Source organism: Bacillus rossius, chromosome 3, assembly GCF_032445375.1.
Source record: "Bacillus rossius redtenbacheri isolate Brsri chromosome 3, Brsri_v3, whole genome shotgun sequence".
Taxonomy (NCBI): Eukaryota; Metazoa; Arthropoda; class Insecta; order Phasmatodea; family Bacillidae; genus Bacillus; species Bacillus rossius.
This window is the reverse complement of record NC_086332.1, coordinates 33,820,145-33,847,258: the sequence shown is the minus strand read 5'-3', so window position 1 is coordinate 33,847,258 and position 27,114 is coordinate 33,820,145. Positions and strand designations below refer to the sequence as shown.

At 41.0% G+C, this 27,114-nt stretch overlaps 1 protein-coding gene across 4 annotated transcripts in view; it reads left to right on the top strand.

Annotated features, from left to right (window-relative positions):
* Window positions 1-27,114, top strand: part of LOC134530506 (zinc finger protein 608) — a 142,288-nt gene that overhangs the window by 55,589 nt on the left and 59,585 nt on the right. For all 4 annotated transcript variants that reach the window (XM_063365376.1, XM_063365373.1, XM_063365372.1 and 1 more), the window contains exon 2: window positions 24,855-26,070. In XM_063365376.1, coding sequence (XP_063221446.1) covers window positions 24,922-26,070 — 1,149 coding nt within the window. In that variant the 5' untranslated portion in view covers window positions 24,855-24,921. The remainder of the gene's footprint in view (window positions 1-24,854; window positions 26,071-27,114) is intronic.

Genomic DNA, 27,114 nt, shown 5'->3' with positions numbered 1-27,114 from the left:
CGATTTGTAGTCTCCACTCGTTGCCAGTAATGTGGTCGTCGGTTCGAACCTATCCGGTGAACCGCGGAGAGGTTTATCCTGGGGTTATTTCTCTGTGTTCTGTTCCGGGCGAATGCAGTTTCCTATCGCGTAACTCCTCGCGCCACACACAGCCCAGCCAGATACTGCCAAAAGGATAACGAATGGTAATAATAAACTGATGCATGCGGGATTTTGCAGCAGATGTTTCCAGGTTTGTTCTGCTTTAATATTTAACAAGGATGCGAACGCATGAATACGTGTCTCGTTTGTAAACTACGCCTAAATGATCGCTCGCGACTGAAATATTTATGACTGTTGTGGCGTGGTCTCGCGTCAACATGTTCCGTTCTCCCCTCACTTCTTTCATCCTCGCATCTTCTCTCTTTCTCTCTCTTTCAGACACATACACATGATCTCCAGCCGTGTCATTGGTTTATCTTGCCGCTGCCAAGTTTGCGTCGATGTATCTACGCCGTATAATTTTAGCCGTTTGTTATCTGCAGTTTCTGAACGGATCAGAGCGAAGTCTAGTGGTGCTTACGTAAAATGTCTCGTGTACTGATACGAAGCCTACAATAACGATGCAATATTGTGCTTACTAGGTATTCAGTTTCACTTACGTTTAAATTAAACTATCACGTAGGCCCGTTCTACAATGACACGGAGACGGAGACGGATCGCACGGTACACAGTTTATACAATAGCACGCAGATGGAGACAGACCCGTATGGATTAGCTCGGCAGTGCTGAGCTCTTCCGTTTACGTTGCTCCGTGCCACCATTGGAAGCCGAGTATTTAGCATGTAGCCATGTTCGTTTATGTTGTATATACGTTAAAAATTGTTTCAAGTGCAATAATATATAATAAGTATTCTATTATTACTTTGTCGTTCATTTTTATTATTTATGTAAATTCTGCCTATGCAGAATTCGAAGCATAATATAGTTTAATGAATGAATATTTCGTAACCTTGAAATACAATATCATTGGTTGCCATTTGTGACGTTTCCGTGCATTGTGGAAGCAGCAGACGCGATAGTGAAATGTTCCGTAAGATCCGTCTCCTTGCCATTGTAGCACGGGCCTTATTGTTCCGAGTACTCATAATAAGTGATTCGACATCTCGAACATTAACATTTCCTTTTTGTTGTTTCTGAATTTTTTTTTTTTAACGTTTGATAATATACAGATTTCGTCTATGTTCTAATGTGGAAGTGATATCATTACACACGGTGCTAGAAAGTTAAGTACAACTTACCTTTGTTACGCGAAACAGATTTTTTGTTGTTAGGAAATAGTGCAAAAATTTACTAATTCAATATAAACACTAACTGTAGCTAATGACCACAAATTTTGGCTTGCGACGTGTTTATACGACCTAAGAGTTGTCCGCTGTAGTCAAGACTGCGAACACGTATGCTGACTTAACCTAAGATCCATAGGTGAAAATGGCGTTCTTCCTCGGAAAGGAATGTGTTGTGTTGTATGTTCCAGAACTAAAACAGCCGCGTTGTCTCTGTAGCCTTGGCTAAAAGAAGGGACTGGTGCTTGATGAGCCAGCCCCACGTATCACAGCAAACAGCTGTGTAGAAGCCTTCCATGACTCATAATGTAATCTAGTACTAAGTAATCAAATTAAATAATAAATAATATATATGTCTATATTTCTATAAAATATACACAAATAAGGATGGGAGGGTATTATTATTATTATTAATGTGTTTTACACCATCTATACCGTTTCGTAGTTTATTGAGCCAAATAAATAATAAGTATTGCACTGTTTAGCTACTTAGCAAAGGTAATAAATAGTGCTTACTGTGTAATGTTCAATATCGTATAAATCCATGCACTGCAGTTTGAATCAAAAAGGATAAACTGATTCTCTTTTAAGGTTGATTTTTATAATTTTACAGTGTCATTTCTTTGTTCACTCTGTGATGGGCCGAGTCTTTCTTTCCATTCCGAGGCCAACGCCACTCAGTTGACACGGGGTTTGAGTTTTATAATCATGCCGTGAATTATTAATCTCTAAAGTTACCAACTTCAAATAAAATCATATAATAAATATAGCGTGAAAGAGTACATAGTACCGCCCACGACAGTGGTTATTTGCGTGCGAATGTTTCAAGTATTCAGTTAAAAGAGCCAAGCACAGGACTAAAATTAATTCGATACGTACTTGGCTCGCCGTCTACAGCTCGTGAAATGTAGTCATTATTTAACGGCAGTTTTATAGAGCCTCTAAATAAAGATCAAAGTATTCGCCATAAATAATTTCAAACTGCGCGTATAATATACAACCTAAGCTTTTATGCTTTTTCTCTGCTGAGAGTCGAATCAAGTTATAGAAGTAGGCTCTTTTCTTCGAATTCAAGTAAAGCATTCCAGTAAACTTTGTACTAATACGTACTGGCGACCATATAAGTAATTTAATTCTATAAACGAGAAACTATTTGTACCGTTAACAAACATTTGAGTCACTATATTCCTTATCTAGCCTGTTCAGTCTGTCCATACCATAGTATGTATGCTTTGTTCTTATTCGGTCGTTAACTATAACGCAATTATGCTATATTCTCTTGTTTTGAATACAAACCTGTGGGAAATAGCCTATTGTGTGATGCTGTTTCCCAACGTGTGAAAGGCTGTCTACTGCCAGGCAGTGTACCGTCCAAACCGCGCCCCTAGACAGCTACAGGCCAGCAGGATACCAGCCGTACTGCAAACATTTGGCTGCCAACCTATAACTAAAGTTATTATTTATTTGTATGTTAATTACACAATCCACCATCGCTGATGTAAGTTGTACCGGTATGGGTTTGCTATCAAAATCCAGTAATATTTAAAATTATTTCTTGAACTTGAAGAAGCCTTACTTAGCGAGTAAACATCTAATTAATAACTATTCAGTAACATACTTTTTGAAATGCAAAGAGGAAACTTCAGGAGAAATAATTTTATGTAAAAAGTAAATTAATGTGACGAATTAGTGGGGCGGACGTTTCTAATTAGCTCAGTCAGTAAGTAAGTGCTGCAGTGTGCCAGAGCCTAGCAGTCAAGCTTTATCGCAGTGAATCACAGCATTTAAACTTATTTTACGTCGCCTTTCAGATGTCTGCCATTTATGAATTATTAAACAAGTATTGGATGGCAAAACTATAATTTTAACGATTAATTCATACAAGTAGGCAAATGTATATTATCATATTAGACGAGTCTCATCTTTATAAAAAAAAGCTTAAAATTCCTATTTTCCACATTGTAGTTGCATATATAATTAACTGACTTTATTTATATACCTTTATAAGACCTATCCAAATGGATGCCGTGGCATATGAACCTGTTTGCGTTTGCATTTGTTTTAGTATGAACAGATCGTCAAATTAAAATCAATTCTTGTAAAAAAAAAATAAAGGTATGTGTTAAGGAATAACATTCACAGCTTATTTTGGTAACTGAGCTGTTCAATATATGCGCAATCAATTTAAGTGAAGTACTTAATCCATTTTTTTGAGTACTTTTGTTTTTTTATATTTATATACTTTTCTACTAATGTCCCAGGATATTTCGTTTCATTGCCATATCGATTAAAATTTTTTTTTAGTCACATATGCACCCATCAGAACTTGTCATTTTTATTCTTGCGTGATTCTTATCGCAGGATTATTAAGCGAAGGAGATGGGGGTGGGGGGAAGGTTCTCCCGCTCCGTGCGCTGTGCAGGGAAAAAAAAAAAAAAGGACTAATTTTTGTTGCGTGTCGCCGGGAGAGCCTCAGCACGAGGGTCGGTTCACGATGGCGCGATAGCTGTCGTCGGCGCGGCAGCCGAGTGACAGTGGAGCTGGCCTTCTCCCTCTCTCTCTCTCTCTGTCTGGCGAACCCCTGGCTGGCTGCCCGCCCGATCTAATCTGCAGGCATGCGCGGGGCTGCGTGACTGGCGCGCTGCCAAACGGCGAGTCATGCAAGCTCCGGCCCGCCGCCGCCACTGTTCACACACAGGATGCGGCAATCTCGCGGCGCTCCAGTGCGTTGTTATTGCATGGAGACATCAGGGCTAATTGGACGGCTCCCATCCCGACCAGCCCGCTTGGGGCGAGGGAAAATACTTTTTTTAAGTCCACGTGAGGGGCAAAATTTACTGAATTATTGCCACCGCGCAGTAATGACTGAGGATAAGAATCAGCTGTTCGTGGTTTTCACCCTCAAGTCCAACATATTTTCTTTTGCTTGCATGGAATTGACCGTAGTTTGTTCGAAACTGCGGATACTTCCATAGAGGAAACTTTAGGTGCTTGAACACAACTAAATATAACCGAGAATAATCACGGTGTTTTCAGCTTGTTCTTACCCCGTGGACATATCAGCTCGTGCGTGGATTGCGAAATGCACTCTTAGAGGGAAGTACAGGCGTTTAAATGTAATTTTTTTACTACCTATTGCATAACCCAACGAAGAATCTTCCCTTCCCGTAGAAAACAATTTAAAATATGCATTTTTTTCTGTTGAAATAGAAGCAATAACAACTCGTTTAAGGCAGCACCGGGAAACAACTCATAAAGCATTGTAGTGGTGTGAATATTTCATTAGTTTCAATCGTATTTAGGTGTTTGACGTGAATTGAGATTTCGTTTCATGCTGTGGAAAGTGACGCGGCATGGCTCTCATGCTATTAATGCATGCAATATAGCGTTCCATAAAATGAAATTATGGTGTGTGGGTGGTAAAGCAGAAGTAGACCACGTCACCTTCGTTTCCTCGTGTAAAGGAATAACGTCGATGTCATTCTCGCTGCGTGTATGTTTCGGCTACATGTTAAAACTGCATTGACGTTGCTTGTATCATAAACATGCTTTGCAAATGTACCCTATGGCGTATTCCGGAAAGTAAATGTGTTACAAGTAATTACTTATGTGTGAACATTTTATCAGCTGTGTGAAGTTATTAACTAACCCCTTCCCACAAAAATAAAAATTAGGATAGCTAGATTTATAGTTGTGGCAGACAACCTGAGAAATGGTGAAAACTGGAGACAACAAAATTTCACGGTGCGCGATAGAATTTTTGCGGCCTGATATAGTCTGTCTCATATAACTTGTCTTAAATTCGGAAATTTCTCGGAAGTAGCACTGATGGTCCACGTATTCTTCTGCCACTGTTGTTGTCATAAGTGTGTGTGTAAACAACTTCATGTAAACTTCATCATCATATTTTGTTTTGCACACGACAGTCAGGTATTATTGGTAGAACTGTCGAATGTGAAACTAGTTACATAGCACATACCAAGGAGCACAGTAGAAAATACAGATCTCACTCTTAGGTTAAACTAACTTCCTTTTTTTTCTCTCCTCTGAAATCGGCCACTAACGGTTCTCACACTACCAACCACACTGCATAAAACCAAAGGAATTTAGTTTTGTTCGGAATGATATCAGAATTTGTTAGGTTACAGTATTCCTCAGCCTCAGGATCTAGGTTTCTTTAAAAAATTTCATGTTTATAAAACTGTGTAATTTTTACTGGCGATTCTTTATCTTAATGAAAAAAAAACAAGGATTTTTATAAGGTTTCATTAGATACAAAAATGATGTTATACTATTTGTTTCACGGTAAACAACTATGGCTACTAAAATAGCGAGATTTGGTTATATATATGCCAATCTAAAGCAATACACACATTATTGGCCTATTTTAAAGTGGTGACTATAAATACCGCAATAATGCATGAAACATAAAAATCAAATGTTGCATTCAGACACACATGGGCACACACACATCAACATTGATATTTGTATTTGAACATAAACGCATACCCATTACCTTCACATTTGATTCACATTATTTAATCATTATGCATCCTATTTATTATTTTTAACATGCCAGACAGACACGTGCAAAACCCAACGATCTTTGACGAACGCGATTTAAATAAACATGAAGACTCATTCTATATAGTGTAAATTAGCCGATTTTCACCTTTATTAAAAAAATAATAATTGTTTCCTTGACGATAAAACGTTGTACGAGTCATCAAATTAGTGAGATTTAGGTTGTGACATTACAGTTTTCTTGCAAGTCACATCATGGGAACAAAATTATACAGGAACTTTGGGACGTGGATGAGACTCTGATGTTGGTACATATAAACGTATTCGTGTGCTGCTGTGAAAGCGGCGCAGTTTCCAGAAGCGCGCGTGATCTCGCCTCGAGGATGTGGACTCGAGGATATGGTCTGGGCAGCTCGCCATTTCTGGTATTTCACTGACAACCCGGCAGGCCTAAAATGCTTATCAAATTAATCTTAGGAGTCGAAAGGCGCCCAGATTTTTTTTTGAAAGTACATACGCACAAGTGCTCTCGTAATGTTCCTCATATGCGCCTTTTGTTTTTGTACTGGGTGAAATCCCTTAAGTGCTGGGACAAACCATGATAACATTTTACAACCAGGTTTGCGTAACTCGAATTTGTGAGTCGTGATGTGTAGGTAGCTTGCTGTACCGCCGACTTAAGATTTTTTTTTCTCGACAGGATACTCTATATAAATTGTACAGGATTAAAAATGTTTATATATACAGAAATAATAAGAGTGTTGGCAGAATGACAAAATAAAAATCAGTTTTCACGTAAGTAAAATACATGTAACACAGAATTAAAAAAAAAAAAAATAGAGTTCCCAGAATTTAATCGCTCAGTTCGATTTCTCTCCCTTGAATCGATTCTGTAACCGATGATATAACTAGTCGAGACTGCCCATCAGTATGTGCGACGCGCGAGGCGCACAGACCGGCGGCTGCATGACACGGCCCCACGGCCAGTCGCGCAGACCTCACACACATGGCGCGCGCCGCTTATTTTTACAGAGCGCTCGCTCCCTGGGTCCACAAAGATACCAACTCGATGTTTCCTGTAAGCAAACTGCCGCGATGGTTTTTTTTTCCCCTTCCCCTCTTAAAACCATAAACCCCCGCGGCGGTTAACACAAATCACGTTCCCCCTCCCTCGCATGCATACACGTCCTTCATCCCCCCCCCCCCCCCCTCACAGTAAGCAGTCGTGAAAGTTGGGCTCGTTTCGCCGCGAAGCATGCGTCATGAAGCTCCTCGGAACTTCACGTAAACACGGGGTCACGTGTGACAAAAAGCTTTCGCCCTCGCGCCTTTTAATTACCGTGTTTCCTTTTAAACAGCGGTGGTGGGGAGTGCGGCCACACCCGGGAACACTTTAAAAGTCCAGGGAAAAAGGGGAAGGAACGTAAAATTTCATGAGTTATTTTGTTGTTGCTAAAACTTGTTTCTTGACTGCCATACCATATGTAGAATCAATAATGAAATCTAGCTCACGGAAGCTTGAGTCTTGAACACACATTTTTTTTTTTTAATTTGACGTCCAGCAGTTGGAAACAAGCGATGTTCTTTGAAACAAGCATCATTGATATCCTCCATACTTGAAGTTATGTTTCACCAAGTATTATTTACCTTGTTAAGGTGGGCCTCTATAAATAACTGTATTTTCACGGTCGCATCATTAAACAAATATATTTCTCAAGTGTTCATTGTAAAATAATTAATTGTTATTAATTTGCAAGTTGTTTACTGTCAATTGCGTGGTGCTGGTGAGCGCAAACACTGATTATTTGAATAGTTGTTCGATTAATGTTGTTATTTTGGTTGTTAGTACTTCATTTATATAATTTATTTGTAAATTACTTAAATGATATATATTAATGATATATATATATATATATATCATTATCTCGTATGCATATTACACGTTATCTATGTAGTACAACACAGAATCTCAGTTTAAATTAATTTAGTATTAGGATTGTGAAAATTGCACGCCTTAAATTTATGTACATTTCTGACATAGAGAAGCGCATGCATTAATTACAACACAAAAATAAAAATTCATTGAGAAATAATATAGATTTGGTTCGCTCGCATGCATGCTTGACCGAACCTAAGTCAACAATGGCATTGCCGTTATCATCACACAACACGAAATACGTAGTGACCAGCGTACCCTAAATTGCTTGCGTGACAGCTTGATAGCTGCCAAATTGATAAGCAGTCTGTAGTCGGACTGAACGAACAGTGAACTAGTTTATTAGCTAGGCCGCATTTACCTGGAGAAAGTTACGTTTTTAATCACTTTCATGGAACTAATAAGCTGTTCATTGAGAGTTTTTCTATCCAAAATCACGTCTGTGTTCAGATCGGTCACATTGGACTCTGATTTCGGTATGTGTGTGTACACACAAGCACGTGCGCACACACACAGACACACACACAGACACACACACACACACAGACGCACACACACAATATTTATTTATAAGGGGCGTGTCTACAACGGACGCCTCGTTCGCACCCAATAAAGAATCGTAGAGCTATTTTCAGTTCAGTCTTATACATAGTCGAATATATTAACACACATTAAAGGATCCGTCTTTATTGGCTGTATAGCTTTCAGAAGCCACGCCCCTGTTTATCTCGGCCACTCGGAATGCAAGCAAAACACTGTCTTTTTAAGACGTGTTAAATTTACAATACAAAACATCCCAAGGTCCTGCAACATAATAAAAATACTGTACACAATATTAATTATACTATTAATAACACAATACAATGTACAATAATAACGGAACACTACAAAAATTCTATTTGGAACAGTATAGTATGCTTTAGATATATAGTGCATCAGCAAGGTGTCATTTGTTTTCACAGCACAAGATTAATTTTGGCAATGTGGGATGAGATGCACAAAACGAAACATGCTGACTATAATGATTGCAAACGTGGCTTCAATCTGCTTTCTTTGTTCGTCAACTTTGCAAGATTTACAAACATAGCTCTTTACAGCAAAGCGTCCTGGGGAGTATGACTCATTCTCTACATACTTAAAATGAAGCAGAGCTTTGATGTAAAATAACGCGACATAGCATATTCTATGCTTGTGTATGAACTGGCAGTTGTGAGTATGCGCAGTGTTTGTTTGTTTTTGGTGCACCCTTTTTTGAAGTACATAATCCAGCATGTGCTAAGGGCCAACTTGACCCGCGTATCGAATGATCCATCGCCTCTATCTCCACAGAAGTTATCGCATAGTTTTGTGTTTTAGCCCGCGGAGCTATGACGAGCAGCGACACAGCACTGCTCTTTTATTGTGGACTGTCTATTTTTGGCTTCAAAATACTTCTAAATGAAATGCTAAACAAACTTGCCTAAAAATTTACGGTGTTGTCAGCGGAGAGAATGGTGGGAAAACGTATCTTGGCCAAAGACTAAAATCTTCGCTAGTTAATTTACTGCTAAATTAGAATTCAATGTCAGTGCTATTGTATAGCGTAATCGTTTTCAGTTGGGTGATTCCTTAATTAGTAGAGACCGGAAAAATTCGCGGATTCCTTTCGAGACAGGCTGAAATCCAAACTCGTTTAGCTTAATGCTGCGTCAGTGATTGGACCGCAATTTACCTGAAGGACTCTGAGCCAAATGGAAAACACTCAACAAAATAAGTATCGAATCATAAGAATCGCAGTAAACAGGTGTCCCGAGTCGGTAGCCAATGACCAGGTGATAGTTGCCCGAGTACATAGAGAATCGTGAAGTCTATCCTAGTGGTCATTGAAACCGCGAATTTTTCCAGTCCCTATTAATTAGTTTTAATTTTTGCTGTACATGTTTTGCTTAACTTACTGATAACTGGTGTCTAATTATTGACTCAGTCGTAAAGGGGCGTGTCGTAACTGCGGTCCAATCATCAACGCAAAATAGTTTTAAAGGTTTGCAATCTGACTTGTCACCAAATGAATTGGCGAGACTTCCGGATGTGTAGTCATGACGCCTTCGAGGATTTATTCCGGGGAACTGCTGACCGATTGCGTCCACACAGGCGAGCGGGAGAGAGAGAGATCGAGAGAGAGAGAGAGAGAGAGAGACGACTGGACTGGCTGCGTGGTCGACGTGGGCGTGGCCTCGGCGGCCCAGGAACCAATACACCCAGCCGTGATGAACGGACCTGTAAATACCATTGGTGGTGCGCACAAGATGGACCGCCATGTTTTCCAACCTACTTCTCGGTCGTGTGCATGGGAGACAGGTCGTGCGAATAGAAGGGAAATGAATATATTTCATTTCTGTTACGGACACGCATGGCGCAACAACCAATTAGAGTAGAGTAGGCAGCCATTTTGGCGAGACTGTAGAACTGTTTCATATTAATCAATCGTATTTAGAGTCCCGGAAATTTCGCGGATTCCTCTGGCCTCAGGATAGAATTCAAAGTTATAGGTGTGCTCGACCCATGTTTACTTTCCCATTGGTTGATTTCTTAGCGAGAACATTTTTATCCTTGTTATTTGGCACTACCTGATTCGCTTACTTCTCTCCTAGCTAGACAACGTTGGCTCACGGTCTTAGAGGGGCGTGTCCAGATAACTGCGGTCCAATCATGAACACAGTGCGACAGTGTGTAGGTTTGCATTCTAGCTTGCGACTAAATGAATGCGTGTAAATTCCGTGGCTCTAATCATATTGTGGCAATATACTGTAGATATATTACAATGCTCAGGTTTAATTTTTGCTTTAAAAATTAATTAATGCTATTATTTATAAGTCACTAGCAAAAATTGTAAATAAAACAAATTTGTCGAGGTGAGAGTAGTAAACTAACCATTTTATTTAACCCTTATTTGTTTACATGTTGAAAAACTGTGCTTACAAATTGCTGTCAGATACATCGTGAAATTTCATTGGCTAAAATTAATAGTAATATTATAATTGCGAACCAACTTCGCACAGGTCGTGTGCACTGTCGTGCGCATGGCCTGCTGTGCATTTAGCTTTACATCAGGCCGTACCTGAACGTTTTATGTGAATCGCAAATGGGGGATGTAGCGTTTTGTCAAGAGAGAGAGAGAGAGAGAGAGAGAGAGATATGGCTATCTGCAATTTCCTTATCGGTATTTTGCTTCCGTGAAATACTCTAGCGCGATGTCGTGTGTGGGGGTTCACTGAAACGAAAACTCCGTGTTTGATGTCGGTAATGTGTCTATGAAACACAAGCATTGCAAATAGTAACATGCTCATTTATATAACGTTTCTAGAGGGTACAGTTGAGGCACTGGATTGTATGCTGTACGCACGGATGCATTTGTAATGGTTAACCGCTGCAGACCAAGGACTTTGTTGGATTCTTGGGAACCTCCGCCGAGACAGCTCATTTCTCTGTACGTCGGCAACCTTTGTGACGGCATCTCTGTCAGCTCGGAAGGATGCCGAGTGCATCCCCCCCCCCCCCTCTCTCTCTCTCTCTCTCTCTCTCTCGTGCGGTCGAGGTCGTGAGTCGTCACGGAACCTTGTTGCTTTCTCCTCTGCGGCGACGATGCCACATCTCGGCGGACGTTGCCGTCAGACTCATTCAGGACTGCTTGGTTTCCCAGGTGTGCTAAAACGTCACGTAGGTGACATATTATATTAGTGCAATTTATTTGCATGGAAGCATACCTATTAACTGCGGAATTTAAACGTTTGTTCCACAGTTCTGTTCATGTTCAGCTGCTCATTAACTGCTCTTGGTTGTTGGAAATAGCTCTCTCTCTTGCACAGATATGCCGCGTTAAATTCGGGCAGCTTGCCAATTAATGTTTTCCTTTGGCTCAGAATTTTCTGAGGCGGGCTGATTAACCCAGGGGATGAAAATCGTGTGGCACAACGCCTCGTCCGCAGTGGGGTCGTAGCAGTTGCAGTCCCGGGCGTAGAACTGTTTGGAGGGCGGGTTACCGGCGGGTTTGGCTGGTATCGAAAAATAATAGCCCATTAAAAAGACCATTTTAACGGATTACTGATACCCTGAAAAATCATGATCAAAAACCATTGTTTATTTTAACTTTTTTAAAGAATGCTTACGTTTAGAAAATTGCACTGTAAAGTAGCATAAAATGACATGAGTCAATTTTTTATTCTAAGGGAGTTGTGGAAGGACGATTGGGTGATGAGATGATTAGTTTGTTTACAGGGTTTTGACAGACATGCGCAAAGGCTTAAGACGACGGGTGATGAATTTAGAATGGATAATCGACGGAATGACTGTGTGTGGGGGAAAACGGCAACGTCCGTCACGTAAAAAACCATGTTTGACCCCGCCGGGAATGGAACCCGGGTTGTATTGGCGGGAGGCGGGTACCAAGATAGACCCGGAGAGATGTCCGCAGGCGAGACTAGAGCTGGCCAAGTGCCGCGGCCCGCCGTTAGACCGCGTCCACTGTCGATCATGCATTTCTCAGCATATCTCCTGCCAACATATTAAAAAAAACTCTACTAAAGATTCACAGGCGTTCATCATCAGAGTTAAATACAATTTTATTCTATTCTGACAGAATAGGTAATAAACGCCCAAAGCAATTTAAACATTTTTACAGGCTGATGAGTTTTTTTTCCCTGTGAAAAAATGTTCTCTTGCATCTACTGTATTTAGCGAGTCTCTTCGTGGTTTTCGTCCGTGAAACTTTATTTTCTAAAATTACGATGCATGACGCAAAATCTGTAACGCGCCTTCTGTGAACAATGCACGGAAGTCGAGGTGCAGGACCGTTACGACTTTCTCCTCTACGTTTCACGTCTTTGCGTCGGAAAATTTTTTTAGGAAGTGTCCAGAAATACATTTATTTGAAACTGCAATAAACTCATAAACAAAGCAAAACTGGGATTTTAACAATTTTTTTGGTAGTGCTGTAGAAAGCAGCAAATTATACATATCGTGATTCAATATTCAATATTGAATCAATCTTCCCTATTGCAAGAACCAGTCAAAGAATTTAAACTTCGTTGACTCCCAAATGAGAAGAGCTAAAGAACTTACGGAAGTGATACATTATTCGTTAAAATGTATGTTGCTGGCTACTTCAAAACATTTCCCTAAGAGAATTTTTAAATGTTATTTTTTTTTTGTATTTACGAATAAGTTCATATTTATGAATAATCGGCGTATTTTAAAGGTACGTACATCACAAATGAAAGACGGTGATAATATTGGTTACAGGGGCTAAACAAATTGCTTTGAAAAGGGGAATTGGGGCTGCTGTTTTCGTGTATGGAATTATATACTTTATGAAACAGCGCCTTCCCGAAGCTGTCTCTAATGTGCAGTGTTGTCTTTAGGAAACAATTCCTTTTGCATTTCACTGGCTCAACGGTCAGTTATATTTGTCAACAGTTTCTTTCTGTGAGTATCGTTTTATGGTTTGTAAACCATATTTAGTGGTTGTTAGTGCGTGAATTCTGTGCGTGAAAAAAATCGGCGCCTGGCCTCTGCGTCCGTTAGAAGTGAATCTTCACACTTTAATAATCCACTTTAATACAAAATCAAAATATTCAATCATTCACTTGAACGATAAAACTAAACAATTAAGTACACGAGTTAAACAATATTTTAACGAAAACACGATAACACCCGTAAATCTCTCTTCTTCATCCCCCCTCATCTCCGATTGCCCCACTTCTAAAGGTTGCACTTAGTTTTTGTTACTCTGATGAGTCATCGCCTCGACTTACTCTCTACCGGCTGTAAATAATGTTCACTTCAAACAGGCAGCAGCACTATTAATTGAAGAGCTTTGTCAGTCAGTGGAATGTATCTCTCATGATCAGTAGTCTGTAAAAACGGCAGTAAAACGCGGTGCGGATCAGTGCAACCTCAGTTTAATAAGTGAAATTTAATCGTTAAATTAAAAATGAAATAGATGAAACCGTTTAACGTGATTGGAACAAGATTTAACGGTTAAAACATTGTAGTACAAAAGCTATTGGTTTTAATATCACGATCTCAGAACGGTAGAATAACGGCTAGAAATAATTAATTATACACATACTTCTTGCATTTCCGTGTTCGCTGTGGTCGCGACGGAACACAAACACACTGTGGTTGTTAGTCGGGTAAAAATACACGAAGAAAATGTAGAGGTTGTCGGAAAGGTTCCGCACCATAAAGGAAATGGTGGAATGCGCATTGTTAGCTGAGCACGGCCTCTTGTGGAAGGACTGGCCGTCTAGCTGGCCAGGATGACGGCGATCTGAGACGCAGCGGCGCGCCTGTCAGGAATCCTGCTTGGCGGCCACACAAACACCGCCGGCGGTGGGCGAGAGTGGTTTATTTGTGAAGCGGCGTGGGCCGCGGTACAATAGCGTCGCTATCCTGCTGTCCACGAGCTCCCCGCCCGGTATCGGCTGGCTCGCTCTCGACGGGATCCCTGTTTAAGATCTCATTTCAACCCCATCGTTTACACAGCCCCGCGGAACAACTGACTTCACTACGCACGACGGAAAAAAAAAATCCCTTTTAATTTCATAACATTTAAAACTTGTATATAATAATTGTTCTCTGTTATTCAAAGTTATTGTGAAATTTATCGGCGAAATCATTGTAACGGACAATACTATTCGAACCTATCTTACCTTCGCAAACTCGGTCATGTCCCATGTGTCGTTCGCCATCGTGCTGGAAACGTTCGCTATTTCTCTAAATATCGCAACGAATTTGTATGAATTGAAAGTTGTTGCTGTAGGGCGTGTATTCCCAGTCCAATGAGCGCACCAAAGTGACTTGGTTACGTGCACAATAGTGTATTGCGGGAAGCAGCACTGTGGAAGCGTGTAGCTGAACACAGCGCACATGCAGGCGGCCTCGGTCGCGAGAGATGGGCGGTTGGGGCGCGGGTCGAGTCCTGCAGATCAGTGGCGGGACCCAAACACCAGTGTCTTCCTGCCAGTGTTTCCTTCTGTCCTTCACCGCCGTAGTTCATTCCTACTATCTTAGATATATATGTCATTCTTTCATAGTGTTTTCTTTTAGTCGATTAGGCATTAAACTATAAAATCACTAATGTCTATAATTTATAAGGTTTTCAGGACAGCTATGATGAATTTTAATTTTGTGCAGTTGTTGGCTGGGATGATTGCCAGAAGTCGATACTAAAATGTTCATGTTAGGTGGTGGTATGCAATTTATAAGTAGGCTGTGTGGATATTTATTTTATTTAGAGGACTCTTTGGCATCTGTGACCTATACCGACAGTCGTAATGGGCTACGGCCTTCATAATAACATGCGTACTCAAGCAAACCAGTCCAAAAGTAGGCTGCCTCGGAGATCCGAACACACGAAGCTTGGCTGCCACACGTATCAGGGTCCCTCAGGCTCTTCAGTGCCAACACATTACCGCATTTGTTACATTTGTGCGTGCATTTGTTTTGTTTCGTTGTACACTGGAGTGAGAATTATTGCAGGAATAGTAAAACACACACTGATGTTTTATACTTATTCCAAAACAGAGTCTTCGCTCGGAGGCCTGTCAGGAGTGTGTATGTGTGTGAGTATATATGTATATATATAATTTGTATCAACTAAAGGAAATAATTATTAATGATAACTTTTCACACACGAGTATAGGTAATGAATTTATACGTTGTTTGTGTAATAGCAGTTCTCAATTACAAATATTAAGTACAATAGTTTGACAAAAATCGTGAAGCTATGAGTAAAAGTTTTTTTTCTTCATTAACCATACTTGATTAGAGATTAACAGCAATGTTGAACGCCTAAATTAACCATGAATATTTTGTTGAATATCTTATGCTTATCCGGTCATGAATAAATAATAAGACCATTTGATTTAAAATAAATGTATATGTATGGAAACAGAGTAATTTTTAAGTTGAAGAACTTGGCGAATCTAATGTGATTGCTCGAACATATATCAGTGCCGTCATATTCCCACAGACATGCTGGTCACATGTGAACTGGTTATGTGGCCCCTCGTGAACTCTGCTTGTGTTTATGAAATTACTTTTCGTTTTTTCAAAAAAAAAAAAAAGTGCGTGTGTGAGGACTGGCGAAACAAAATGTCATTTGGGAAAATGGGGAAAATAAATAGAATATTAATTATAAAATACTGGGCTAGCGAGAATGTGTGTGAGAGAGTGAGAGGATTAATGAATACACTTTGCCGTCTTTCCCCCTTTTAATTATGTTGAAAGCCACAGGTATTGTGGATACGAGGATGTGAATGCCATTAAAAAAAAACCTCCCAGCCACTCGTTTGGTGGAAAGCCAGTCCTTCCTATTGAATGAAGCGAGACCCTCCCCCCTTCTTCAACCAAATTGTATTTCTCCCGTTACTTTTTTTTTCCCCTCTCCCGTCAACAGAGGAGGATGTAACTCGGTTTTTTTTTCCCTCTCGGCGTGTAGCTGTGTGAAGTCGTTGGGAAAAAAGGCGCGGAAGGGGGAAGGGGGGGCACTAATGAAGCCCTAGGGAAATGAATGCCACATGGAAATGTTTGTGTATACTGCCGAGCCTGTGTTTATAGATTCCCCCCCCCCCCTTCCCCATCCCTTCTGCTTCTTCTCCCTTTGACTTCCTCCTGAACCCTTCAGCGCATTGCGCTCACTGACCTAGTTTTAGAAATAAATGAGTTCTATTTACGTATTACTCGATCACTCGCTCTTTCTCTCGCTTCGTAATCGTTGTGACGAGGAATATTCCCCGTCAAGTTCGGTGACGCCTTTGTGTTCACTGGCTGTCGGGAGTTCACCGGTAACCTCCAACTTTTAGTTTAATTCTTGACTGTCAATTAAGCTTTAATTTAAGTTTGTTTAACTTATGTTTCATACGTATCTTTTCTTATTGAACTTCATGCACGTAAACTTTTAATTTTAATAGTAAAATCTCAACCACTACGCACGAAACCCAGACTAAATAATACCAAACAAAATTGAGCTTAAAATAGTAAATAGGTATACATACAAATAAAATAATTAAATTATATCCTACTAATATTATACACGCGAAAGTTTGTAAGTATGGATGTATGGATGTTTGTTACTCTTTCACGTAAAAACTACTGAATGGATTTGAATGAAATTTGGCCTACAGCTAGCTTATAACCTGGATTAACACATAGACCCCATATTAATATGACATTATATCCCTAAGGGAGTGAAAAAGTGATAATTTCATTTTATAACAGAAAAAAATCATAGGTCATAGACATACAAATAGTGAGTGAGTGTAATTTCTTTATGTCTGACACACGATCATACACATAGTAAGGTCTGGCAAATTAATATTTTTCTCCTTGGTGAGACCAGTCCGCTTAGTGGAGCTCGAAGTGGCTAGAAAAATAAAGGTGCTAATAACAGTTTTGATCTTAACTTCGTCAATATAGAGTTGCCTTGAATTTTAAACGCACCATCGTGCGTTTGTCATGTCTTTAATTTTCGTTTGTTTGTGCCGTATGCGTTCCTAGACCATTCATCCGATTGCGATGAAATTTTGGTGATTTGTTATGCGCATGCCCATGAAGGTTACTGATACGGTATAACTATTTTTCAATAGTTGGAGCACGAATCGTGTCAAAAAAATGTGTTTATTTCATTTTATATAGCGTCACTTCGTTTTTTTTTGTTGTATAAGTGCGCACGCATGACACAAGTTATTTAAATATAAAAGAGAGACAGGGATAGAGTGATATATATATATATGTATAGAATGAGATAGAGACAGAGAGATAAGTTGAGATAGAGCGAGGTATAGAGAATGAAATGGGTTATATAAAAGAGATATACCTATAGATGTATAGAGCTATATAGATACTTATATATAGAAGATATAGAGATAGTGGGAAGTATATATGTAGATATAAAGAGATAAATAGAGATAGAGAGATACATAGATGTTCATAGATGTAGATAGAGATAAATATATATAGAGATATGGATAAATGATTTTTATATGTGGAACTACTTCAAACATATTACAAAACAAAACTGAATGAGGCATTTCAATGCAGGCCGAGCATTAGCTAGATAATGGAATATTTCAATATTAGTAATCTCTTATTTTTCACCTTTTTTCTGTATTGCTTTATAAAGTCTAAATTACATACAGACCAGGTAAATAACTATAAACTGGTAGAACAACGTCTGTCGGGATCTGAAAGTGATATAAATTAATATTCACACTCGACATTCAAATGAAGAAGACAATTACTAACTACGTCTGATTTCGAAAAATGTCCCCTTCACCCTGTGTTCAGCCCGGGCAACGCTGGGTATTGCAGCGAGTTTTTATGTATAATTTCGTACAGCAAAACAATACTTTAGCTAGAGATGCCACTTAGAAATGTTTTACTAAAAATATGTTGTAACTGCATTTTAGTAATCAAATAGTTTCTGCTATTTTTCACCAGTTTTAAACCGCCAATCCTTAATCACAGAAACTTCATTTTTTATATGGCATCCATGGAGCTATTCAAAAAATTACTTCAAAAACATTTTTTTTTTTGGTAAGGAAACACCATTATCTGAGTGTATTTAGTATGTATTTGATATTTTTCAGTTGGTTTGTTTTAAATTAACCAAACCTTTTAGTTTTGAAAATTAGTATTGAAGTTAGTGAACTGATTCCCCTACGCAGTACTCGAGAATCCTGATCGTTGGTCACAATTGGTTGCACACGCATATCTGTGCCGAGCCTGGGTACACCAGAGCCGCAGTACAATGGCGAACGAAGCGAGAGAGCTGACAGAGCGGAGACGGCTCGAAGGCGCCAGTTTTCCGCGAGACTGCTGGCAAGTGACACGCATGGCCTTGGAACAGGTTATGGCAAGGCGGATAGGTTAACCGGACGCCTCAGATGCAGTTCTCCTTATGTCGGCAGCAAGCCACGAGTGGCGTCCACATATGGACATGGGTGGCTACCATTCCTCTGAAAAATTCTCTGACCACTGATAGTATTGAGTCGCCAATAACTATCACAAATTCAAGTTAAAAATTCAACTTCATTAATTGCAGCATGCAATGGAATTTTTATCGCACTACTGTCGATAGCACTCAAGTCAATGCGCGTGGTCGAATTGCTGATATAGTTACTTATGAGCAAAAAACAGTGAGGGAAAAATTTTTATATCACTTAAATACAGTTTGGGAATTGGGAAAAAAAGGACGTGTACATGGAACCAGCTCAAATCAAAATACTGCAAGTCTCTGCTTTAAACTTTAATTTTTAATTAATTTCATAATTTAAAATATGTATTAAAATATATATTAAAATATTATCTGTCTACCTAAGAAATTCCCGGATTTTCCCCGGACTTTTCCCTGTTGCAAAAAATTCCCATAATTTCCCAGGTTTTCCCTGTTGTGGGCTGCTGTGCCGGGATAGTGCGCAGGGCTTGCTGTGGTCCACACGTAGTTGGAGTGTGTACACACGTAAAGCTGAGGGCGAACCACGAGCGTCACGTCCTACATACCTCAGTGTGCGTGCGCGAGATCGTGTTCCCTTTTGTAAGAACCTGTGTGCAGGATGCAAGTGACTTAATGTGCCGGACAAGCGAAAGCAGCTCGCTTTCTTATTTCTCTTGATGTAAACTTTTGGACATACGCCATTGCTAAGCACATGTGCTTAGCAATGGCGTATGTCCAAATGCTTACATCAAGTCATACACTCCCATTGCACAAATCTTTCAAAAATAATTTCTTATTTCTCACCATCCTCATCATCATCATCATCATCGTACCTACTTCCGTGTAGCCTAGCTGCTTAAACATTCTTTTAAGAAAAAAAAAGCCTATGAGCTTCACGCATATAACATTATACGTTTGCCTGAAATTACTTCCCCCACAGTGCCTTGTTCGGTGTCTGTCACCAAAGGTACCTACGTCACAACACAGTAACACACCTTGCACAGATGTATCAGTTTCCACTGTCCGGTTTGGGGCCCCTGGCGGCGAACAGATGTTAGCCTCGCGAGAGTGTCTGGGACCGCTGGTAGTTTTGTATGCCTCGTTAAGGCTGCAAGCGAGCGGATGTAAACAGCACAAAAAAGAAATCATAGCATTTTTAAACTGTAAAAAACCTCAGCAATTAGCAGAGGTGTAATTTCAGCTCTTTAGCTGGGATGGCAAGGCGGAGGTCTGGGGGGGTCTGCTCTCACGTGTAAGGGGGGCGCAGGAGTCCTCCCCCGGGGAAAAAAAACTAGCATTAAATGGTTAATTTTTAATGCTTTTTTGAATTATTAATATTTTTACCTCAAAATAGGATGGTCAAATTCTGGGTTGGACACTTTTGGGGCGGCAACTGCCACCTCTTGCCACCCCTGAATGACGCCTATGGCAATTCATATTGGAAAAAAAAAACATCCATCGATCAGTCGTACTGCTGACTGGAGGATCGACAAAAAAACAGGAAACATAGCAGACATGTATGTACAACTTTGGCCAACTCTTTGTACCGCGCGCGTGCGTTTTGTATTTGTTACGACCTTGTGCCTCTTGCGTAATTTACAAACCCGGCCTCAGCGCCGAAGCAGAATGAACGCCTTTGGTGGCTACTGCCGGCGAGATGTTCACACCCCGCCCGGGGAGAGCAGCACTGCGGTGCACTTGTACTTACGTCCCACGGGTCCGTAGCCGCCGGCTTCGTTCCGTAACGACCAGTCTCTGGTGCGGCTCATAGTTGATCATTTGGTAGACTTTTCCCCGTCGAGTTTGTTCACATCGCATGCGCGAAAGTTATTTTAGTATCCAATAAGTAGAAGACCAGTTTTCTGGTGCATCCTGTGTTGATTCAAACCCAATGGAGCGTGAATCAAAGCATAGCAACCCTTTCACTTTATTATTGTTTTTAGAAAAAAAAATCCAGTCATGGGGACTGTCAACAGAAGTGAAAACTTAAAACTTGGTTTTTAAATGTGTAATATGACATCATTTCTACGTCAAATGTACGTAAGAAAAGGATTTTGGTATTATATCAGTACGATGTCAGCATGATATCATTTATCCTTACATCATTTTTTAGTCACAACAGATGTCAGTGGTATGTAAAAATTACGTAAAAATCCATTACCTAGCTATGACTTACCAGTGATGTCAGACCTAGGTCATGTATTCACGTGGTCAAATTAACTTCACTTACTGCTACTACAGCATGTCGGTGATGCGAACTCACAAGATTTTACCCATCCAAAAAAGAGTCCCACACGCACATGATACAGTCCAGTATATACAATGTATTAGTGTATATATGCGTATACACGTACACAGGCCGCTGCGATTCGCCAGTCTGACGCAACACGTCACTAGCATGTCGGTGACGCGAACCCATAAGTTTTGCCCCTACCAAAAATCGCTCAACGCGGCTAAAGAAGTTTTCACTTCAAAATCATTACGAATGCGCTGCACCCCAGACGGACAGTGTGACGTGCTACCGATCCCGGAAAGTCAGTTTGGAAGCCTTGCTTCAGATCTACTTTCGACTGAATATGTATCCTTCCACCTAGAAAACAAAATTATTACATTTGCGGGCTTAGTGACCTGTGTCAATGTGTTGATCACACAAAGCGACACTATTAATAGAAGCATAACTATGCAATTAATACACCGATTATTATTATGAGATTAGCGATTTTGCCGAATTATCTAACTTGAATATAGTTTTTTAAAAAAGAAAAATTAATACACAGTACATACATGGTATATAAAACAAGTTGTAATAAGCTGCTCTGCAGAAAAAAGTTCGCAGATGAGCGCTGGTCTTCAAAAATCAGTGCGGAAATGTATTGGTGAAATGAAGCCCCCTAGGAAGCACCGTACTGACATGATAACCGAGATAACCCCCGGTAGCCTGGCGGTCGAAACACACCTGGACATATCTGCACGCGAGCGGCTTGATTGGTGCTGTATGAGCCGAACCTTAGAATGCTGAATTAAAGATAACTCCCTGTAGTTAACTGGAAGTTTACCAACAATACTTAATTTAAAAAAAAGGTTTACTTTGCTGTGTTGGCTTATTTGAACATGGCATCCAGACGGGGAGTCGAGGGTTCGCCGAACAGTGAATAATCGTAGCTGTATTTCCGCTTCCTCACACCAGGATCTTTTGGGAAATGATGCTTCTTGTCTGCAGCCGGCGTCTTGACAACTGGTTTAGAACCTGACCAGGTTGACTTTCGAAGAACAGATCACGAGAATGAGTTGGCGGATTGAGCTTATGTGAACGTGGGTGCGAGAGGCGTAGCCGTAAACAGCGTCATCCGCTCAACGTGACTCATGTACGTCACGTTGGCTCTTTCTTCTCACTTGTGACGAGCCGTGGACATGGTTGGCTCGTGTATTGACATTCCCCTTTTATTCCCGCAATCTAAGGCGTATGCAGGACAGTCATATGACGAATTATAAGCATATTCACATGACTGATAAGCAGAGTTGTATGTTCAATCTTTTAGTTGTTATTTATGTATTATATATTACGAGGCCTATATGTCAAAACAAAATTTTCACTTTATGTTGACAAATTATTGACCCATACGTGTTTAACGTAATCGATCTTGTAGCTCATCATTTTAGGTGCGCCTTCGTGACACAAAAACACCTTCGTATAAAAATAGTGAATTTTTTTTTCTTGCCACGGCCATTGAACGTTCATTTTCACGCATCTTTCCATATACTTTAACAAGGTAATCGAATTATTGTAGTGATTTTGCGTTAGTAAATGTTCCTTTGTCAATGCATATTGGGAGTAATTATTAGCGAGCTCTGTTATGTGGCGATTACGATTTGGTCACTCATGGATCCATCTGTTAATCTTCGTCGTTATATACATAACCCGTATAGTTGGATGGTTGTCACTGTCACTGTGTGGTCCCTCGAGCAGGTACGGAGCCCCGGTGTGTACAGATCATAGATCTTGTGAAAATCTGTCACTGTGTGGTCTTCTGTAACTCCATCTTGCGGATCTTTCTGCAAATCTATATACAATGCTGTAAACATTTCACAAGCTGGCACCTAAAAATTTTTTTTCGCCGCTACCAAATCTCATATGCTCACTAGCGTCAAGTTCTTGGCGTAATCAGCGATCTTTCTTCTTGTCATTTTAGTCCGTTTACTTTAAATTGTACAGTTGTTACTATTCATTGTAAAAATGTTTTCTGAAAGCATATGATGTGGTGCCTTCGTAGAAATTTTAGTGTGATAAACTGTGCATACTATTTATGTTAGTAGAGTCGCACAGTTTCTCCAAAAATGCTAAAGCTTACATGATCCCCAAGGTTCTAGTGGGTTCCGAACCTCGCGGTACCTACTCAGTTCTGATACTTGGGGTCTGTCCGCTGCTCGCTTACTGACGAACCCACCCGAACGCTAATAAAGCTGTAATTTTTTTAAAAATAATTTATAACGTTTCTTTAATTTTTTTTATAAAATCTATGTCAATGGTGAATTATAAATTAAAAAAAAGTGCTTGAACATTTAAAATTGTTTTCTCGCTTTATGTAGCTGTTTAGATGAATTATATATATATATATATATATATATATATATAATTATGTTAAACCTAATTACTGTTACATAATAATTTTTGAACCCCATATTTTATTGTGTTTGATCTAAGTAAAAATTGTACAATATTAACACGTTATTTGATTCCGCAATACTCATTTGCAACTTCATGCTAATTGCTTGAGGAGGTATAGAAGTCAGAAGAAGTTGCAGTTACACCTACCATAAGAACGAATAAACGAACTAGTTGCAGTAACCCGTATACTAACTTCCGGTCACAAGAACTCCGGTTACTGTTTGGCTGCTCTTTGGTTGCAGAATTTGCAGAAGGTTCAACCCGCGCGAACAAAGCTATATTGTTTTTAGGTTCCGTATGCCCGTGGTGACAACGGTACCTGCTGATTGGACACTGACACGCGTGTCCGTCACTGGCGTCTGACTTGTAACGGGTAGACATACAAAGTTTAAATTCAGCTCGTGAAATGATAAATAAACAGCCTACGGGAATAGTTACGGGTCACTTAAGGAATGAGCCAATGCTGCTCTTTGTAAATTTCTCGCCAGGTTAATTTTATTTATATAAGTAAATTTTTCTTCTAAAATATTTTTACATTTTTACCACCCATTTCCAAAATTACTATAAAATAAAAAGTTTACGAGAAAACAAAATTAAAAATATTTATCATTATTATTATTATTGGGTTACAGGTTATATAAAATGCCTGAAATTTTTTTCCGTAACGAATGGAACCAAAATACGGGAATTAGAATCGTAACGAACCGCACTCTCTATTGAAATTTCCAAGTATGCCTATATTCAATTCTAACATAAACAATTACTAATAACTTATTTTGTGCAAACCGTGTGAAAAAACATGGTAAAAATAATTAGGTAATGACTTAGTTAGCTTGACTGTTACAATCGTGTTATACAGCTTAGTATTCTAGTACACTGTGAAGTACAAAAACATAATCATAGTGGACATAAATCGACTGTCTTGACTTCTTACCGCTCATCCACTTATCCCCACCAAGCCATGACGGTAACTTATTTTTGGGCGGTGACGGTTGGTGTGTTGCTGACAGTATGACACTGCAAGTTTTTCGCGACGCTAGGTGGTGTGAACAGCATTTGGAAGACCTCGGGCTTATGTAAAAGGCTGCAGTATGCATCGTACACCTTTTCTTGTGCAGTTGTGCGACGTTAATCTAACTCGTACGTTTACTTAGGCATTCAGTTATACGTTCTGGCAACTTTTTTTCCCCATCCAATAGTAAGCATATGGCTGGGGGCAGAAATTATTTTTCTTGCGTAGCAAACTGATTTTATTAATGCCAGATGGGTTCCCACATTTCTGCTCGAAAACTTAAAAAAAAAAATGTAATTATATAATGTTGTCAATCCCATTTACGTGCATGCAGCAGTGGTGTTGAAAGTAACTTGTGGTCTTGTAGGCGCCAGCAGCAGAGAGCGGTGCGAGTGAGGCGCGTGGTCGTGTTGCAGGGGCTAAGATGTCGGAGGGGCGCGGCCGACCACGGCCGAGGACTCCCTCTCTCGGCTCGCTCTGTGGATGGCTGCCCCAATGAGGAACGCCCCGCTGGACAGCGGCCACCGAGCGAAGGTGGCAGACCCGAGGGCGGCGGCAGTGGCGGCAGCGAAGGCGGAACCCGCGACCTCCAACAACTTCGAGTACGACGACAATGAGTGGGACATCGGGATCGGCGATCTGATCATCGACTTGGATGCGGACATAGAAAAGACAAACGAAAAGAACGGCGGCGCGGGTGCCGCGGGGGCGGTGGGTGCCGGGGGCGGCGGAATGGCGTCGGCGACCGGCGGCGGAAAGGGCGGCAAGATGGCGGTAGAGCACTCCGCCACCGTGGACAAGGGGCTCAAGATGAAGATCAAGAGGACCAAGCCCGGCACCAAGACCTCGGAGGCGAAGCACGAGATCGTCAAGTCCGGGGAGTTGAACGGCGGTGAGGCGGCGAGCCCAGGGGCGGCAGACGGCGGCAAAGGCAAGCACCCGCTGCCCGCCGGCGGCGGGGGCGGCGGCTCTGCGGCAGTGAACAGTGGTGCGGGAGGCGGCGGCGGTGGGGGCGGTAGCAAGCGCGGGTCGAGCGGCCACCGTCGGGACAAGGCGAGGGACAAACACGGCGCGGACAAGGCTGCGGCCAAGCCTCCGTCATCGCCCGGCTCCGCGCCCCCCGCCGCCCCCACGACGGCGTCGGTGGTGGTGGGGGCGGCGGCGGCGGCGGCGGCGGCGGTGCCGGCGCCGGTGTCGGTGACGGTCTCAGTGCCGGTGCCGGTTCCGGTTCCGGTGCCGGTGCAGCCGCCTGCGGTCGTTCCCGATGTGAACGGCGTGGTGCGAACTCCAGTGTCGAGTGCGTTGTTGGGACAACCGGCACAGCAAACGCCGCCGACGGTGACGCAGGTGTCGCTGCAGCAGCAGTCTCCGCAGCAGACTGCGCAACAGACTGAACCTCTGCAGCAGCAGCAGCAGCAGCAGCAGCAGCAGCAGCAGCAGCAGCAGCAGCAGCGGCTCGTGTTCCCGGTGTCGTCGGGCCCCGGGCCGCCCAACGCGCCCGGCCCGCCCGCGGCGTCGCCCGTCAAGATCGAGCCTCCCTCGACGCCCGAGCCGGCGCCGGACGCGGCCGTGCCGGAGGACGACCCGAGCGCCTCGCCGCCGGCCAAGAAGGCGAAGGTGGCGGAGCCCAAGGTGAGTGTGCTCGTTTGTCTGCTGGCAGCCCGGCCTCGTGCTGGCATTTGTGCCGGGGGCCCCGACTAGTTTGGTTGCGTTTCTAATGGCAGTGATTTACCCTTGACGAAACTGGTGTTGCTAAGTACACCTGACATGATATACCGTTTATTGCAGTATGGCGAATGTTCAGTTGTACTTATGTATTGCCTTAGAACCCGCAGTTTTTAACAAAATATTATGTTATGCTGCAATCAATATTGTATACTTACATTACCAGCTATTTTAATAATTAAAGAAGGTTTTAGATAGCGAAATAAGTATAATACATTACATAAGAGATAATTAACAGGTTTTTTTTCTTACTCAAACACGAATAATTGTAATTTTTCAACGTAGTAGAATAATGAAGCAATGGGAAACAATTTTTTATGCTTAGAATTTAAAAAAATCCCGTATATTCTCTAAACATGCTAGCGCAGGGAGATATAAATTACTTTATTTTTTTTTGTAACTGAGGAAAAAGTGTCTTCCGTTTTTTTCAATGAACTTTGGGTCTTTCTATATTTTTTTTTATGGTTTTAAATCTGTATATAAAGTGTTTATTATGAGCATTTTCACATGAGCCACTCAAAAGAAGTTATTTTATTTAAATCTTTGGCTGGTTAGTACGTAGTTGTACTTTCAGATACATTGTAATTTTTTAAAGTTATTTTACCAGGCCTGCCAATTTAAATGCGCGACTTGTCTCGCTGTTTTAATTCTAGTTGTCTAGCAATCTTTGGAACCTCACTGTTAAGTGTATACCAATTGTATATTTGAGAGATACCAGTGAATGAGAGCATTATTTAGTTTTTGAAAAGTGTGATATTTAGAATCTTCTGATGTAACTACGGAACATGCCTCGTACGCAAACGGAATAAGCAATGCAGGACGAAAAGAATGACTATTACGTATTTAGAACAGTTTATAATCTGGATATTACATTACGAACAGAAATGTCAAGGGACGCAGCCTCCATATGTAGTGAGTGCACTGCGAATCACTCGATATCTTAACTAGTTA